The 14,113-nt window shown below is 61.0% G+C and overlaps 2 protein-coding genes across 4 annotated transcripts; both read left to right on the top strand.

The window, feature by feature from the left end:
- Window positions 1–206: 206 nt before the first annotated feature.
- Window positions 207–10,226, top strand: SLC12A9 (solute carrier family 12 member 9). Of its 3 annotated transcripts, XM_069541423.1 has the most exons (15): window positions 207–307; window positions 1,054–1,276; window positions 1,434–1,568; window positions 2,032–2,163; window positions 2,577–2,885; window positions 3,763–3,870; window positions 3,992–4,103; window positions 4,674–4,831; window positions 4,940–5,022; window positions 5,207–5,331; window positions 5,478–5,670; window positions 5,863–6,037; window positions 6,261–6,407; window positions 8,347–9,266; window positions 10,115–10,226. In XM_069541423.1, exons 2-14 carry the CDS (start codon window positions 1,096–1,098, stop codon window positions 9,237–9,239), a joined length of 2,751 nt encoding a protein of 916 aa, XP_069397524.1. In that variant the 5' UTR covers window positions 207–307; window positions 1,054–1,095; the 3' UTR covers window positions 9,240–9,266; window positions 10,115–10,226. The 3 variants fall into 3 exon arrangements, with proteins under 3 accessions (XP_069397524.1, XP_059888305.1, XP_059888304.1); XM_060032322.1 differs by lacking the exon at window positions 10,115–10,226 and having other exon boundaries at window positions 8,347–9,650; XM_060032321.1 differs by lacking the exons at window positions 207–307; window positions 10,115–10,226 and having other exon boundaries at window positions 912–1,276; window positions 8,347–9,650.
- On the top strand, window positions 9,987–13,941 carry TRIP6 (thyroid hormone receptor interactor 6). Its single transcript, XM_060032323.1, has 9 exons — window positions 9,987–10,226; window positions 10,517–10,644; window positions 10,734–10,859; window positions 11,156–11,542; window positions 11,857–11,950; window positions 12,068–12,237; window positions 12,986–13,164; window positions 13,438–13,558; window positions 13,673–13,941. Exons 1-9 carry the CDS (start codon window positions 10,118–10,120, stop codon window positions 13,802–13,804), a joined length of 1,446 nt encoding a protein of 481 aa, XP_059888306.1. The 5' UTR covers window positions 9,987–10,117; the 3' UTR covers window positions 13,805–13,941.
- The last annotated feature ends 172 nt before the right edge of the window (window positions 13,942–14,113 follow it).

Here is a 14,113-nt window from a genome sequence, read left to right as displayed (position 1 = left end):
GAGCCGTGGCCCACACCCTGCCGGAGACGCTCGTCCGAGTGGCGACCCCGAGCTGCACCCGGGTCGCACGTGGGGCGGGAGCCTCGCAGGCAGCGAGAGCTGGGTGGGGCGGGGCTTCCCCGGGCTCGCCCACGGGGCGGGGCCGAGCCCGGGGACCAATGGGGCGCTTGTGTGCTGGGGGTGGGTCAGGCTCGAGGCCTGGCATCCCGGTAGCCACAGCTGTCTTTCCGGCACCCTTGCCCCCTCCGCCAGTAGCGGACCCTCCGGCTCTCGGGGATCACTCCTGAGCGGCTGCATCCTCCGGTGGGTAAGTGAACGCCCTGCCACACCCGGGCGGTGAGGGTGCGCCTGGCCGGGGAGGAGCGAATCTCGGCCCCCTCCAACCCGCCCCGGGAGAAAGTGGGCAGGAACCGGTGCGGGGAGGAGGACCACCTTGTGTCGCCGGACGGTGTTTTTGTTTTGGTCGTCGAGGAGTTGTTGGGGCGGTGGAGTTTGGGGGACGCCTGTGTGGGTGGGAGGAATCTGGTGAGATTAAGGAAAGAGGAGGCTGTTTGAGATGGGTTGAGGGAGAGTGTTGATGGAGGGTGGGGCTTTGGAAGATTCGGAAGTTTCTTATCGCCCGGGGATGAGGTGATTGCATGGAGGATCTTGGGGGGCGGCTCAGGACTCCGGAGGATGGGGTGAGGAGGGCCTCCTGCCCATCACTCACTTCCCTTCTGGAGGATTTGCTTCCTCTTGCGCTGCTAGTTAAGAAGGCGGAGGATCTTTGCACCTTTCCAGACCCACTGCCATCCCTAGTCTCAGGGATACGGGGGAAGGGGTGGCCTCAGGAGCTGGGAGGGGCCATGGTACCCACTGCTGAGGCTTAAGAGTCTGCCATTGTTGCGGCAGTGGCCGGGACCAGTCTGCCCTCCACTAACTCTTTGAGTTGTTGGTGAACGTGAGTGTGTCTGTGTGTGTGTTTCCTTTTTGGGGAAGCTTCTGGGTGTTTGGTTAGAGGTGTTTTGTGGGGGGCTCCACGGAGCTGCCTTCCACTCAGCAAACTCTTTGCAGGCTTCATAACCCATTGGCGGCTTCCTCTGCCCGCTGTCGACCATGGCCAATGAGAACTCTCCTCTGCTGGCCTACCGGCTCCTGGGGGAGGAGGGGGTTTCCTTCCCTGCCAGTGGAGCCGGGGGTCCTGGAGGGGCGCCTGCCCGGAAGCTCTCCACCTTCCTGGGTGTGGTGGTACCCACGGTCCTGTCCATGTTCAGTATAGTTGTCTTCTTGAGGATTGGTGAGTGGCAGGGGTTTACTTGGGGGTGCAGTGGGGTGGGACTGGGATGAGGTTGGGGAAGGGCCCTGGGAGACGCGGGTGGATGAAGGGCTTGGGGTGGGGTGGGGGGTGCGATGGGTGAGCCGCCGTCTCACCTGCTTTGCCACCCCTGTCGCAGGGTTCGTGGTGGGCCACGCTGGGCTGCTGCAGGCTTTGGCCATGCTCCTGGTTGCCTACCTCATCCTGGCACTCACTGTCCTCTCCGTCTGTGCCATCGCTACCAATGGAGCTGTGCGAGGGGGCGGAGCCTACTGTATCCTCCAACGTCGGTGGACAGGGGTCTGGGCTCTTCTGTCTTATGGGGGGAGGAGAGGGCCCCTCCCTGCATCCCCTGGGGGGTAGGACAAGAGGGGACAAGTTCTAGTGAATGTCCAGCAGACAGGTTGGTATGGGGAAGGGGGCAAACACGACCTGACTCGGTAGTGCTACATTCCAGTTCACCAGGTGTCTTCCCAGCTGCCATTTTGGTTCTACTTGACCGTCTTGTTAGGTAGTATTCATCTTATGGACGAGGACATTCAAGAGCGTTAGTGACTTGGGCAAAGCCACGTGGCTTGGGAGTGGCTGCAGTGGGACGCACTGCCTCTGGGCACAGTCCCGTGTGTTCAGGGAGAGGCCTGGAGGGCCAGCTTCATGGTGCTTCGTGCCCGGGCCCTTCCTCACGCTCCAGTTCACTTTCTTTTCCCTTAACGCTCACCCCCTGCTTCCACTTTCAGTCATGATCAGTCGCACCCTGGGGCCTGAGGTCGGGGGCAGCATCGGCCTCATGTTCTACCTGGCTAACGTCTGTGGCTGTGCTGTCTCCCTGCTGGGGCTGGTGGAGGCCATGCTTGATGTCTTCGGGGCTGGTCTGTGCTCCCCACGCTGGTCTGGGCAGCTCTGAGGATTTGCCGGGTCTGGGATTCTGGGATCATGGCAGGGAGAGAAGCCCTCTCCAGGAGAGATGCTCAACTTTCTTGAGCTCCTGCTCTGTGCCCAGCCTCGTGCAGACATCCAGACATCCGAGAGAATGTCCTGGCCTGTGAGGAGCTTCCCATCTAGTCAGGGAGGCCAGATTAACACTCCTAAAATTGACAGAGCAAGATTGGTGGTACCCGCCAGGCAGGGCTAGGATGCTGGGGTACAGCTGGGCGGGGGAGTGGGAAAGATGGCCTCTCTGAGGACTGGTGGGCCAAAGATGGGGTCCCTTCCTGCTCGGAGTCATGGTTGGGGTCCCTCCTTGGGGTTCTGGCTTTCTAACTCTGTTCCTTCCTCTCTACAGATGCCACGGGGTCCAGCGGCCTCCGCACCCTACCGCAGGGCTACGGCTGGAACCTGCTCTACGGCTCCTTGCTGCTGGGCCTGGTGGGCGGAGTCTGCACCCTGGGGGCCGGCCTCTACGCCCGCGCCTCCTTCCTCACATTCCTGCTGGTCTCCGGTTCCCTGGCCTCTGTGCTGGTCAGCTTTGTGGCTGTGAGGCCCAGGGACATCCCCTTGACCCCTAGGCCTGGCCCCAACGGCTCCTCCCTGCCGCCCCAGGTTGGCCACTTCACCGGCTTCAACAGCAGCACCCTGAAGGCCAATCTGGGCGGTGAGCTGGGTGCAGGAGCCCTGGGGGTCTCGGGGCGAGGGGCGGGGCGTGTGTGTGGGGGCGGGGCTTGGAATCCCTGGATGGGCAGTGAGCTGGGTGCAGGAGCCCTGGGGTTCTCGGGGCGAGGGGCGGGCGTGTGTGTGTGTGTGTGTGGGGGGGGGGCTTGGAATCCCTGGATAAGCAGTGAGCTGGGTGCAGGAGCCCTGGGGTTCTCGGGGCGAGGGGCGGGTGTGTGTGTGTGTGTGTGTGTGTGTGTGTGGCTTGGAATCCCTGGATGAGAAGAGATGTCAGAGAAAATCAGGGGCGGGAGGTCTGGACCTGGAGCAGTACAGGTTGATTAAGATCTGTTGGGCGTGTATTGGCCGCTGTCTGTTTGACCCAGCTGGGCACGAGAGTGACCACGAGACAGTCCCTACCTTAGAGGAACTTGTTTAGTTGGACAGATAAGATGTACATTCAGGAAACAAACTGCATAATAGGACCGAGTGTAATTCAAGTAGACAAGAAGCACAGAGGAGTCCAGAGGAGGGAGACCTGGGTTTGGGCCGGGGAGCGCGCGGGCCGGTGGAGCTAGAGGTGGCGTGAGCGGGGTTGGGAAATTCAGACAGGAGGTGGAGGGAAGGCGTCTGAGGAAAGAGCGTGGATGAAGGCCTGGAGGGAGGAACGGAGAAGTGTGGGGAGAAGGAGGTGATGAGGTCAGCTGAGCCAGGGCCAGAGACGGGTCAGGGCTGGGGTCTCGGTGAGCTAGTGAGGCTGGTGGAGAGGCAGTGGGGGCAGGTTTAGAACGTGAGGAGAGGGTAGCAGGGCCAAAACGCCCGGATCCCTAGGACGGATGCTGATCCCCTCTCCTCCCTGGGAACGATTCCCCTCTCCTCAGCTGGCTACGCCAAGGACTACACCACGGGGGCCACGATGACCTTTGCTAGCGTCTTTGCCGTCCTTTTTAACGGCTGCACAGGCATCATGGCTGGGGCCAACATGTCAGGTGAGAGTCCTTGGGGCAGGGGGCTGCCTTGCCACCTTGTGCCCCTACAGGGCACTGAGGCTTCAGGGATACAGGGCGTGGTGGAGGGTTGACCTCCCTCCCTCTGCTCCCTGCCCTCCAGGGGAGCTGAAGGATCCCAGCCGGGCCATTCCTCTGGGCACGATTGTTGCCGTTGCCTATACTTTCTTCATCTACATCCTGCTTTTCTTCCTCTCCAGCTTCACCTGCGACAGGTGCCTGGGGAGGGGGTGCGCCTGGTCCTTGAGGGGGTGGATGGAGGCATTGTCACACCTGGATCGCCCAGGGAAGCACGGGCCAGGGCGGGGTGGGGGCAGATACCCAAGCTGTTGGGCGGTGTGGAGAAAATGGGGCCTGTTCCTCCCACTGGGAGAGAGTTAGAGCTGCTGCCCTGGATGTGGAGGGCTGGCTACACGGTAACAGCCAACCCGAAGCCAGCATTTGCTTTGTGCCTGGTACTATTGTAAGTACTTGGCTTGGGGGTGGGGTGGGGAAGAGCTTTCTAGTCAACTTGTATTTCCATAAATATTTGGCTTCTTGTGCACGTACTGTTGGGAATGTCCACCCTGTGATTAAATCCAAAGCGGCCCAACGACAACCAGTGAATGCCAAGTCTAACCCCTGGGCACACTTGATCTGTTAATACGGTCCTTGAGATCGGGGCTGGGGTCAGCTCAGAATACCCAGCGCTTAACCTCCGCCAGTGTTGTGAGAACTGTTCTCACCAGGCCCCTAGGATGGAGGCACGTTTATTATCTGCATCCTCCTCCTTTCCTTCCCTGTAGGATCCTGCTGCAGGAGGACTATGGGTTCTTCCAAGCCATCAGCCTGTGGCCCCCGCTGGTGCTGACCGGTATCTATGCCACGTCGCTCTCAGCCTCCATGAGCTCCCTCATCGGCGCCTCCCGCATCCTCCACGCCCTGGCCCAGGACAACCTCTTTGGTGCGCTGTCCCCTGCCTCGTGCCCGGCTCTGAGCGCACCCTCCCGTGTCTGTCTCGGTCCCCCCCTTGGCCCAGGCTGATGTGTCTGATGCATTTCCGTTTGCACAGGAGTGATCCTGGCGCCAGCTAAGGTTATATCCCAAGGGGGGAACCCCTGGGGAGCCGTGCTGTATTCTTGGGGCCTAGTGCAGGTAAGCTTTCCTCTTCAAGCTGCCCTCACCCTCACCCTCACCTTAAGCCCCCCCTGGTTACACTCGCGGGACCAGGAAGGGTCAGACGCGCACTGGGAGACGTGCCTGAAAAGGCAGTATGTGTTGGCGTTTGATGGAGAGCGGGGCGCGTGGATGAACGCCCAGCCTCTTGGTCCTTGTCCAGCTGGTGCTCCTGGCTGGGAAGCTGAACACGCTGGCCGCTGTGGTCACTGTCTTCTACTTGGTGGCCTATGCTGCCGTGGACCTGTCCTGCCTGAGCCTCGAGTGGGCCTCGGCCCCCAACTTCCGGTGAGCGAAGGAGATGCCTGTGTCCCCAGAGAAAGGGAGGGAGGAACGGGGAGGCCTGGGACCAGGCGGGCGGAGGCTGGGGATGGAGTGGGGCGGCTCGCCGTCGGGGCAGCCCCGAGCCTCCTTCCTTCCGTGTCGGCCCCCAGCCCCACCTTCAGCCTCTTCTCCTGGCACACGTGCTTGCTGGGGGTGGCCTCCTGCCTGCTCATGATGTTCCTCATCAGCCCCGGGGCCGCTGGCGGCTCCCTGCTTCTCATGGGCCTGCTTTCTGCCCTGCTCACGGCTCGAGGAGGCCCTAGCAGCTGGGGTTACGTCAGCCAGGCCCTGCTTTTCCATCAGGTGGGGGGAGTGGGGAGAGGGGGGAGGGGAGGGGGAGGGGAGGGGGGCTGGGACGGGAACGCCCGGAGGAGGCCTCCTCTTCCCCCGGCTGCCTGCCGCTGCCCCCGGCTGCCTGCCGCTGGTTCCGGCCCAGGTGGTGAATGGGCGCCGCGCCCCGGAGCCCTTCCTCCTGTCACCTCACCTGGTCCCCAGGTGCGGAAGTACCTGCTCCGGCTGGACGTCCGGAAGGACCACGTGAAATTCTGGCGGCCTCAGCTGCTGCTGCTGGTGGGGAACCCCCGGGGCGCGCTGCCTCTGCTGCGGTTGGCCAACCAGCTCAAGAAAGGGGGCCTCTATGTGCTGGGCCATGTCACCCTGGGAGACCTCGGTCAGTTGCCCTCCACTCACCCCTCCGCCCTGACCTCTCTCTCCCTCCCCTTCCCGGAAGCTCTTTGTGTTCTTTGTGCCCCAGAAGCCTCGTGCTTCTTCCCAGATGACCCTCCCTACCAGCCATACCCCTGCCCAGACCTTTCTTTTCTGCCCACGTGGACTTGGACTCTAGGAGAAAGTACGTGAATCTGGCCCACATGGGCTGCCTGCCTCCTCCGCAGACTCCCTGCCCTCAGACCCCGTGCAGCCGCAGTACGGGGCGTGGCTGAGCCTGGTGGACCGGGCCCAAGTGAAGGCCTTCGTGGACCTCACCCTCTCGCCCTCCGTGCGCCAGGGGGCTCAGCACCTGCTGCGGATCTCAGGTCTTGGTGAGTTGCTCCGCTCCGTGGCCCCTCTCAATCTCTGCTCCCCTCCCCCAGAGAGTCAACCACAGACTGCAAACTCCAAAAGGAACCCACAATCTAGTGCAGACAGGACTCGGTTCTCAAAGATAAAAGACAGTGTGTGATAAGGTCTCCGAGGTGATGCCTTAAGGACTAGAGACAGAGCGACACCGTTTGTTTGTTTTCTTTCTGACCCATGCTTGGGGCACAGGCTCTGCAGAACACGTCGTCTTTCAGGGGGCAGTGGGAGAAGTATTTGAGGTGGGGCTGCCCCATCAAATCTAGGGTAGATGCTTTCTAACCACCAGAGTTCAGAGAGAGGAAGACCACTGTCACCAATGTGGCCGGCAGAGGTTTTGTGATGAGATGGTATCTCAGCTGGGCCTTGAGAGCAGCAGAGAAGTAGGGGGCCGTGTAACGTGGCTCCCAGAGACTACGAAGGATGCCAGGGGTATGTGGGTCTGACGCTGTCGCATGGAGCGGAACAGTCGCAGCTCCGTGACTGTGTCTTTGTGCCAAGGCCTCCGGCCCAGCTCACCAGCTTCCTCCAGATCCCTGCTCAGCGCCTCCATCTTTCTCAACCCCGGGACTGGCGTCTGTGCCGTCTCTGAACGCATGCTTCCCGCTCCACTTACAATCTGGCTAAAGTTCAAGTGTTGGACATTGCCCGGTCGGTGTCAATCAGAACCCCGGGAAATGCTCAGGAGGAGGTGTGACTAGTTTAATTTGCAAGATCAGTTGGAGTTCCCACCTGCCAAGATGTTTTAGGGGTGTTATCAAGCGTTGTCAGCTAGAACCTGGAGCGTCTGAGGGCTCGTCTCTCCTCAGCCCCACCTTTTGTTGGGGAGAGACCCTTGGTCTCTGGACCAAGAGACCACTCCTTTCACGCAATTCATCCTGCAGAAAATGATTCAAATGAAAAGGAAAAGGTTTCCTTTAAGTGGTTAATCCCCCAGCATGGAGAATTTGATATACTGGCAGATTTTGAGTATACCTTTTGTCCCGTGAGAAGGGGTCTTGGAGGAGGTCTGAGTCTTCCTGTAAACTCAGCCCTGGTACAGGGGAAATTATCCGATTCCGTATTCGTTGTTCAGATACTAAAACCCAGGAGCTGTCAGCAGGGACTGGGGACTTTGTGGTTGGTGCGCCACCAGCTTAGTGGCTCAGAGAATGGGCTCTGGTGCTGGGTACGTCGTGTTCACTCGCTGGCCCCAGTGTCTATCAGCCATGAGCCTTGGGGCAAGTGGCCGCACCTCTCTGGGTCTCAGGTTCCTTATCTGTAAAGGGGGGTGAGTAATAGTCCCTACCTCATACTGTTGCTTCAAGGATCAGATGAGTTAAAACACCAAGTGCTTTCAACAGGCTGGGGGCTCCAGTCAGCGTGCAGATGGTGGCTCACAGGGGACAGTGCTTTGGACACGCTGTCGTTAGGGCTTTGCAGTCATAGAAACAGATTGTGCAGCCCCAGCCCTGAGTTCTCATCCTCCCCTAGCAAGGTCTGAGCGCTGTTTCCCTGGGGATTGAGGCCAGGAGCTTGACTCATCAGGGGGTCCCGTCTGCCAGTGGAGTCAGACTTGTATCTCCTATCATGAAAAAGGTGTTGAAGGCCAGAGTGAATACATCCTACTGCCCCTGAACGGAAGCGCTTCTTAGTTACAAGACTCCTAAGGCGAACTTTGCCTATTTAAATGGGGGAGATTAGTCATGGAGATAAATCAAATAAATGCATGTGAAAGTGTTTGGGAAAACTAAAAGTCATTATGCAAACGTGCATTATGTTGCCGTGAGAGGCCGAGCATAACGCGCATGTCACACCTGATGGCTGACACACGCTGCTGTCAGCGGGTGGGAGTGGACACCTATTAGCATAGTGTGAACTCAGCCATGAGTCTGACTCTTGTGGGTTCCTTCCTGCCTACCCCAGGTGGCATGAAGCCCAACACGCTGGTCCTGGGTTTCTACGACGATGCTGCACCCCAGGACCACTTCCTGACGGACCCAGCTTTCTCTGAGCCTGCAGATGGCATCCAGGAGGGCGGGTCCCCAGCCCTGAGCACCCTGTTCCCTCCACCCCGGGCTCCAGGAAGCCCCCGGGCTCTCAGTCCCCAGGACTACGTGGCTACAGTGGCAGACGCCCTGAAGATGAACAAGAATGTGGTTCTGGCCCGGGCCTGTGGAGCCCTGCCCCCCGAGCGGCTAAGCCGGGGATCTGGGGGCACCTCTCAGCTGCATCACGTGGACGTGTGGCCCCTCAACCTGCTGCGGCCCCGGGGCGGGCCCGGCTACGTGGATGTCTGCGGCCTCTTCCTGCTGCAGATGGCAACCATCTTGGGCATGGTGCCTGCTTGGCACAGTGCCCGCCTGCGGATCTTCTTGTGCCTGGGGCCTCGCGAGGCGCCAGGGGCAGCCGAGGGGCGGCTGCGGGCACTGCTGAGCCAGCTGAGGATCCGGGCCCAGGTGCAGGAGGTGGTGTGGGGCGAGGGGTCTGCGTCGTCCCAGGAGCCTGAGGAGGAGGAGGAAGGGGACTTCGTGAACGGCAGGCGGGGAGACGCCGAGGCAGAGGCCCTGGCATGTAGCGCCAACGCCCTGGTTCGGGCCCAGCAGGGGCGCGGCGGAGGAGGGGGGCCTGGTGGCCCTGAGGGTGGGGATGGCGAGGAGGGGCCCGCCACCGCCCTGACCTTCCTGTACCTGCCCCGGCCACCTGCTGACCCTGCTCGCTATCCTCGCTACCTGGCGCTGCTGGAAGTTCTGAGCCGCGATCTGGGCCCCACGCTGCTCATTCATGGCGTCACCCCTGTCACTTGCACTGATCTCTGATGCCCGTTCCAAGTAGAGAGTGTCTAGGTAATCGTAATCGGGTGGCCCACCTTGATTATGGGGTGAGGAGGGGAAGGGCCGCCTTCCACCCGCCTGGCACGTGGGACTTGGACCCTGGTGGAGGTATTAGGGGATCCTGGTCTCTGTCATCTCTTGGTCTCTAGGAGAGGGGCCCCGGTGCACTAACTAACGCAGGGCAGCTGTCCCCGCCACCACGGGGGAGGGCTCCCTCCCCCACTGCACTCCCTCCCTTCAGCCGTGCCTTGACGGGGGCTGGGTCTCCGCTTGTGACTCTAGGCTACCTCAGTCTCCCCACCTCGCCCAACAGACTCCCCGACCACTGGGGTTTTGATGTTTTTGTTCTGTTTTATTTTTCTAACTGCCGAACGTGAATAAAAGATCAAAACACTACGCGTTGGCCGGGCGTTTCTGGAGGGGGCGGGTAGCTGGGACGGAAAGAGGGAGAAATCTGTATGGGGGATGGGGAAAGAGGGGCGCTGGAGCGTCCCAGCGGCGAGGGGGCCACGTGCGGGACCCGGGGCTCCGGGCCTGGGGGAAGCTGGTGGAGATGGAGGCTGCCCGCAGCCCCCAGACTCAGGCTCCCGAGGAAAGCCCTCCCTGCTCGCAGGAGGGGGCCCGACTCGGGGAGGGACGGCAGTTTAGGGCCTAGGGGGCCACGTGACCCTCCCCCAGGAATGCGGTGACGTCACCGGGGGCGTGGCCGTACCCAAAATTAGGGAGGAAGGGGAAAAAAGAAGCCAGAAAAAGTTTCTTTCCTGGAGTCCCAAGCGAGGTGTGGGACAGAAGAAGGGATCAAAGTCAGAGGCCCGGGGCTCCGTGGGGCCCTGACCGCTGTCTGGGGTCCCCCTTTCCAGGCCATGTCCGGGCCCACCTGGCTCACTCCGAAGCAGCCGGAGCCTGCCAGAGCCCCTCAGGGGAGAGGGCTCCCCCGAGGCGCCTCGGGGCCGCAGGCGGCCCACGGAGCAGGTAAGGCAGCCCAGTGCGGCCGAGGAGGCCACCGGGCCACCAGCGCTCACCTCTGTCCTGTGGCTGCTGCCTCCCGCTGAGCCCGCCACTGCCGCCCCTTCCCAAGCCCGGCTGGACCTCGCCGCCCCTGCCCCCTCGCGGCCCTCCCTGCCTCCTGCCCCGTCCGCGGACCCCAGGTGCGGGGGTGGGGGCGTGGGGGAGGGGAGAAGAGGGACCCAAGACGGCGGCGTCCACAAGTGTCACCCTCTCCTTCCCCAACCCCACCTTCACTCTCTCTTCCCTCAACCCAGCACTCCAGCCCCACCCCAGGGTCAATTTTTGCCCCCTCCCATCTGAGCAGTGTTACCAGGCCCCTGGGGGACCGGAGGATCGGGGGCTGGCCTGGGTGGGGTGCCATGGAGCAACCCAGCGCTCGCAGGTGAGCACGGGGATTGGGGGGTGGGGGGGCTTAGGGCAGGAGAGGAGACCGTGTGATTTGCTTTCTCCCTGCTTTTGCTCCATCCCCAGGGGCTCCCTGCAGACAGGGGGGGCTTGCGCCCAGGAAGTCTGGATGCTGAGATAGATTCCCTGACCAGCATGCTGGCTGAGTTGGACGGGGGTCGAGGTCACGCCCCAAGGCGGCCTGACCGGCAGGTGACTCCCCTGTCCTGCCCCTGTCCCTTCCGGTCCTTGTCCCGTGCCCCTCCCCCTCCCCTCCCAAGCCTGGTCCCTACTCTGAACTCTCACCCGCTCTCCCCCTTTGTGTGAGTGATGCCCACACCAGCGTGGAGGAAGCTGGGTCACCAAGACTCACTAGGTTGTCAACCACTTGAGGGAGGCCCCTTGTCAAAACCAGTGCTTGCCTGGGTGCCACATGGGGTAGGGGGTTCTACAGATGTGTGTCCTAGAATGGGCCCAGCTCACTCCTTCTGGTCTGCGTTTCTCCCCAGGCTTACGAGCCCCCTCAGCCCCCTGCCTACCGCTCAGGCTCAGGCTCCCTGAAGCCGAATGGAGGGGGTGTTCCTCCCCCGCCGCTCCCAGCATCCCCCTATGGGGGCCCCACTCCAGCCTCCTATGCTACGGCCAGCACCCCCGCCGGCCCTGCCTTCCCTGTGCAAGTGAAGGTGGCACAACCAGTGAGGGGCTGTGGCCCCCCCAGGCGGGGGGCCTCTCAGGCCTCAGGGCCCCTCCCGGGGCCCCACTTTCCTCTCCCAGGCCGAGGTGAAGTCTGGGGGGCCGGCTATAGGAGCCACCGCGAGCCAGGGCCGGGGGGCAAAGAAGAGGCTGCTGGGGTTTCCAGCTCTGCCGGAGGAAGAGGAGGCGGGTACGGGTCACAGGTAAGCCCCTGGGCACTGGGATTTGGGGTCCTCAAAGACAACTGGACGCTGACCAGGTGGGGTGTGGGTGGGGTTTCACGTCCCGGTTGTCAGAGGTCTGCGGCGCTGGAGCTCTGGATCCTCTGCGGGTGGGGGCAGGTCAGGAAATAAAGGAGGAAGGGGTCTAGACCTGCACACTGGCTCCTGCAGGGGCACCCCTGGCCCCTGAGCTGGGATGTTCTCCGATGAACTCTCTGGGTAGAATTGCCCGGTCACCCTCAGTGACAGCATCAGGAGCTAGAGGTAGGGGCAAGCCCCTGATTCTCACCGCCCAGGTCCCCCTGAGCCAGCCTCCCGAGGAGGAGCTGGAGAGGCTGACCAAGAAGCTGGTGCACGACATGGACCACCCACCCAGCGGGGAGTACTTCGGTGGGTGAGCTGACCCCGGGTGGGGCGGGAAAGGGGAGATGGGGCTGGAGAGTCAGAAGGCCCGTGGATCCAACTTCCCGGCCTGTGCAGATTGACCCTGTCCCTGCCCGTCCCCAGGCCGGTGTGGTGGCTGCGGAGAAGATGTGGTCGGGGATGGGGCCGGGGTCGTGGCCCTGGACCGCGTCTTTCACGTTGGCTGCTTTGTGTGTTCTACGTGCCGGGCCCAGCTCCGGGGCCAGCATTTCTACGCCGTGGAGAGGAGGGCATATTGTGAGAGCTGCTATGTGGTGAGTGGTTGGGGCTGGCGGGGGGAGGTTTCCAGTCTGAGATGGGAACTCGATATCCAAGCCCCAGAGAGGAATAGGGCTTGAAGCAGGGGAACTAAAACTGATACACAAGAAGAGATGAATGAAGTCAGTAGCAATACACGGGCTGCTGGAGAGGAAGGACGATATTCCCTCATACGTGTGAGGCATTTATTTTATTTTATTTTAAATTAAAGATTCTTTTGGCAGCATCGGGTCTTAGTTGCGGCACATGGGATCTTTCGCTGCGGCACACAGGCTCTTCGTTGTTGTGCACGGGTTTTCTCTCCTCCAATTGTGGCTCTCGGGCTCCAGGGTGCGTGGGCTCTGTAGTTTGCGGCACGCCGGCTCTCTAGTTGTGGCGCATGGGCTTAGTTGCCCCACGGCATGTGGGATCTTAGTTCCCCGACCAGGGATCGAACCCGCGTCCCCTGTATTGGAAGGAGGATTCTTAACCACTGGACCACCAGGGAAGTCCCGAGGCATTTATTTTAGATTTAAGGGAATGTGAGGCAGATATTACTACTAAAGGAAACTGAAGCTCAGGGAGGTTAAATAATTTGTCCAGGAAGCTGCAGTGCTGGGGCTCGCACTCAGATCTGTTCAAGGCCACCTTTCACTGAATCACATGCAGGGGGCTACAGAAACAGATGGGTAGGCTGGCAGGATGCCTGTAAGGGCTGCCGTGGGTGTCCCCAGCCCCTGACCTTCCTGCCCTCCTTCCCGACAGGCCACCCTGGAGAAGTGCTCCACGTGCTCCCAGCCCATCCTGGACCGGATTCTGCGGGCTATGGGGAAGGCCTACCACCCTGGCTGCTTCACCTGTGTGGTGTGCCACCGCGGCCTCGACGGCATCCCTTTCACTGTGGATGCCACCAGCCAGATCCACTGCATTGAGGACTTCCACAGGTCAGCGGGGTCCCCACCTTTTGTCTTAGGATGTCTGGCCTGGCCTTACCCACCTTCCTCATCTCTCCTTCATATCCCGGTACCAGCCGCTCCTGTTTCACACCCCTGGCCATACCTCCTTCTCATTAAAATCACTCTCTTTCCCTAAGATCCAAGACCCTACCTACCTCTGGCCTCTCCCGTTCCCTCCTGCATCCCACCTTCTCTGGGCTCTGTTGTTAGTTCCCTCTAACCCTGGGGCTTGACAGCCTCCTTGGTTCCCTTCCACCCCAGGAAGTTTGCCCCAAGATGCTCAGTGTGTGGTGGGGCCATCATGCCTGAGCCAGGTCAGGAGGAGACCGTGCGAATCGTAGCTCTGGATCGCAGTTTTCACATTGGCTGTTACAAGTGTGAGGTAGGAGGGCTGGGCAAGGGAAGAAGGGTTTTTGGGGTCTGGGGTGCTGAGCACGAGGGAGAAGGAACTCAGGGGTCCAGGCCTGATGGAGAGCTGTTGCTTCTTTCCGAACAGGAGTGTGGGCTGCTGCTCTCGTCTGAGGGTGAGTGTCAGGGCTGCTACCCGCTGGATGGGCACATCTTGTGCAAGGCTTGCAGTGCCTGGCGCATCCAGGAGCTCTCAGCCACCGTCACCACCGACTGCTGAGTCTCCCCAGGAGCACCTGCTGTGTTCTCCCTTCCCATCAACCACCCTCCCCGACATCTACCTTTATAACTTTGTCACCAAATGCTGTCTCCTCTTCCTCCAATCATGAAATAATAATCCCTCGAGAGTTTGTAAAACACTTTGAAGTCTGTTTTCTTATCTGATTCTCACAGCAGAACAACACAAGCACGGTTGTTGTGACTGCCTGCGTTTTTGGCTAAGAAGTGACTTCCTGGGACTTCCCTGGTGGTCCAGTGGTTAGGAAGCTGAGCTTCCACTGCAGGGGGCACAGTTTTGATCCCTGGTCTG

Source organism: Delphinus delphis, chromosome 15 (genome assembly GCF_949987515.2).
Source record: "Delphinus delphis chromosome 15, mDelDel1.2, whole genome shotgun sequence".
In the NCBI taxonomy this organism is placed as follows: domain Eukaryota; kingdom Metazoa; phylum Chordata; class Mammalia; order Artiodactyla; family Delphinidae; genus Delphinus; species Delphinus delphis.
This window is presented reverse-complemented; position numbering and strand designations above follow the sequence as displayed.

Excerpts from the sequence above, each read along its gene's own strand:
- TRIP6 (XM_060032323.1), top strand. The coding sequence starts at position 10,118 with ATGTCCGGGCCCACCTGGCTCACTCCGAAGCAGCCGGAGCCTGCCAGA. Across the intron at positions 10,645-10,733 it reads GAGCAACCCAGCGCTCGCAG|GGGCTCCCTGCAGACAGGGG; the intron begins GTGAGCACGGGG and ends CTCCATCCCCAG. Across the intron at positions 13,559-13,672 it reads TTGGCTGTTACAAGTGTGAG|GAGTGTGGGCTGCTGCTCTC; the intron begins GTAGGAGGGCTG and ends CTTTCCGAACAG.
- SLC12A9 (XM_069541423.1), top strand. The coding sequence starts at position 1,096 with ATGGCCAATGAGAACTCTCCTCTGCTGGCCTACCGGCTCCTGGGGGAG. Across the intron at positions 1,569-2,031 it reads GCGAGGGGGCGGAGCCTACT|TCATGATCAGTCGCACCCTG; the intron begins GTATCCTCCAAC and ends TTCCACTTTCAG. Across the intron at positions 6,408-8,346 it reads GCTGCGGATCTCAGGTCTTG|GTGGCATGAAGCCCAACACG; the intron begins GTGAGTTGCTCC and ends TGCCTACCCCAG.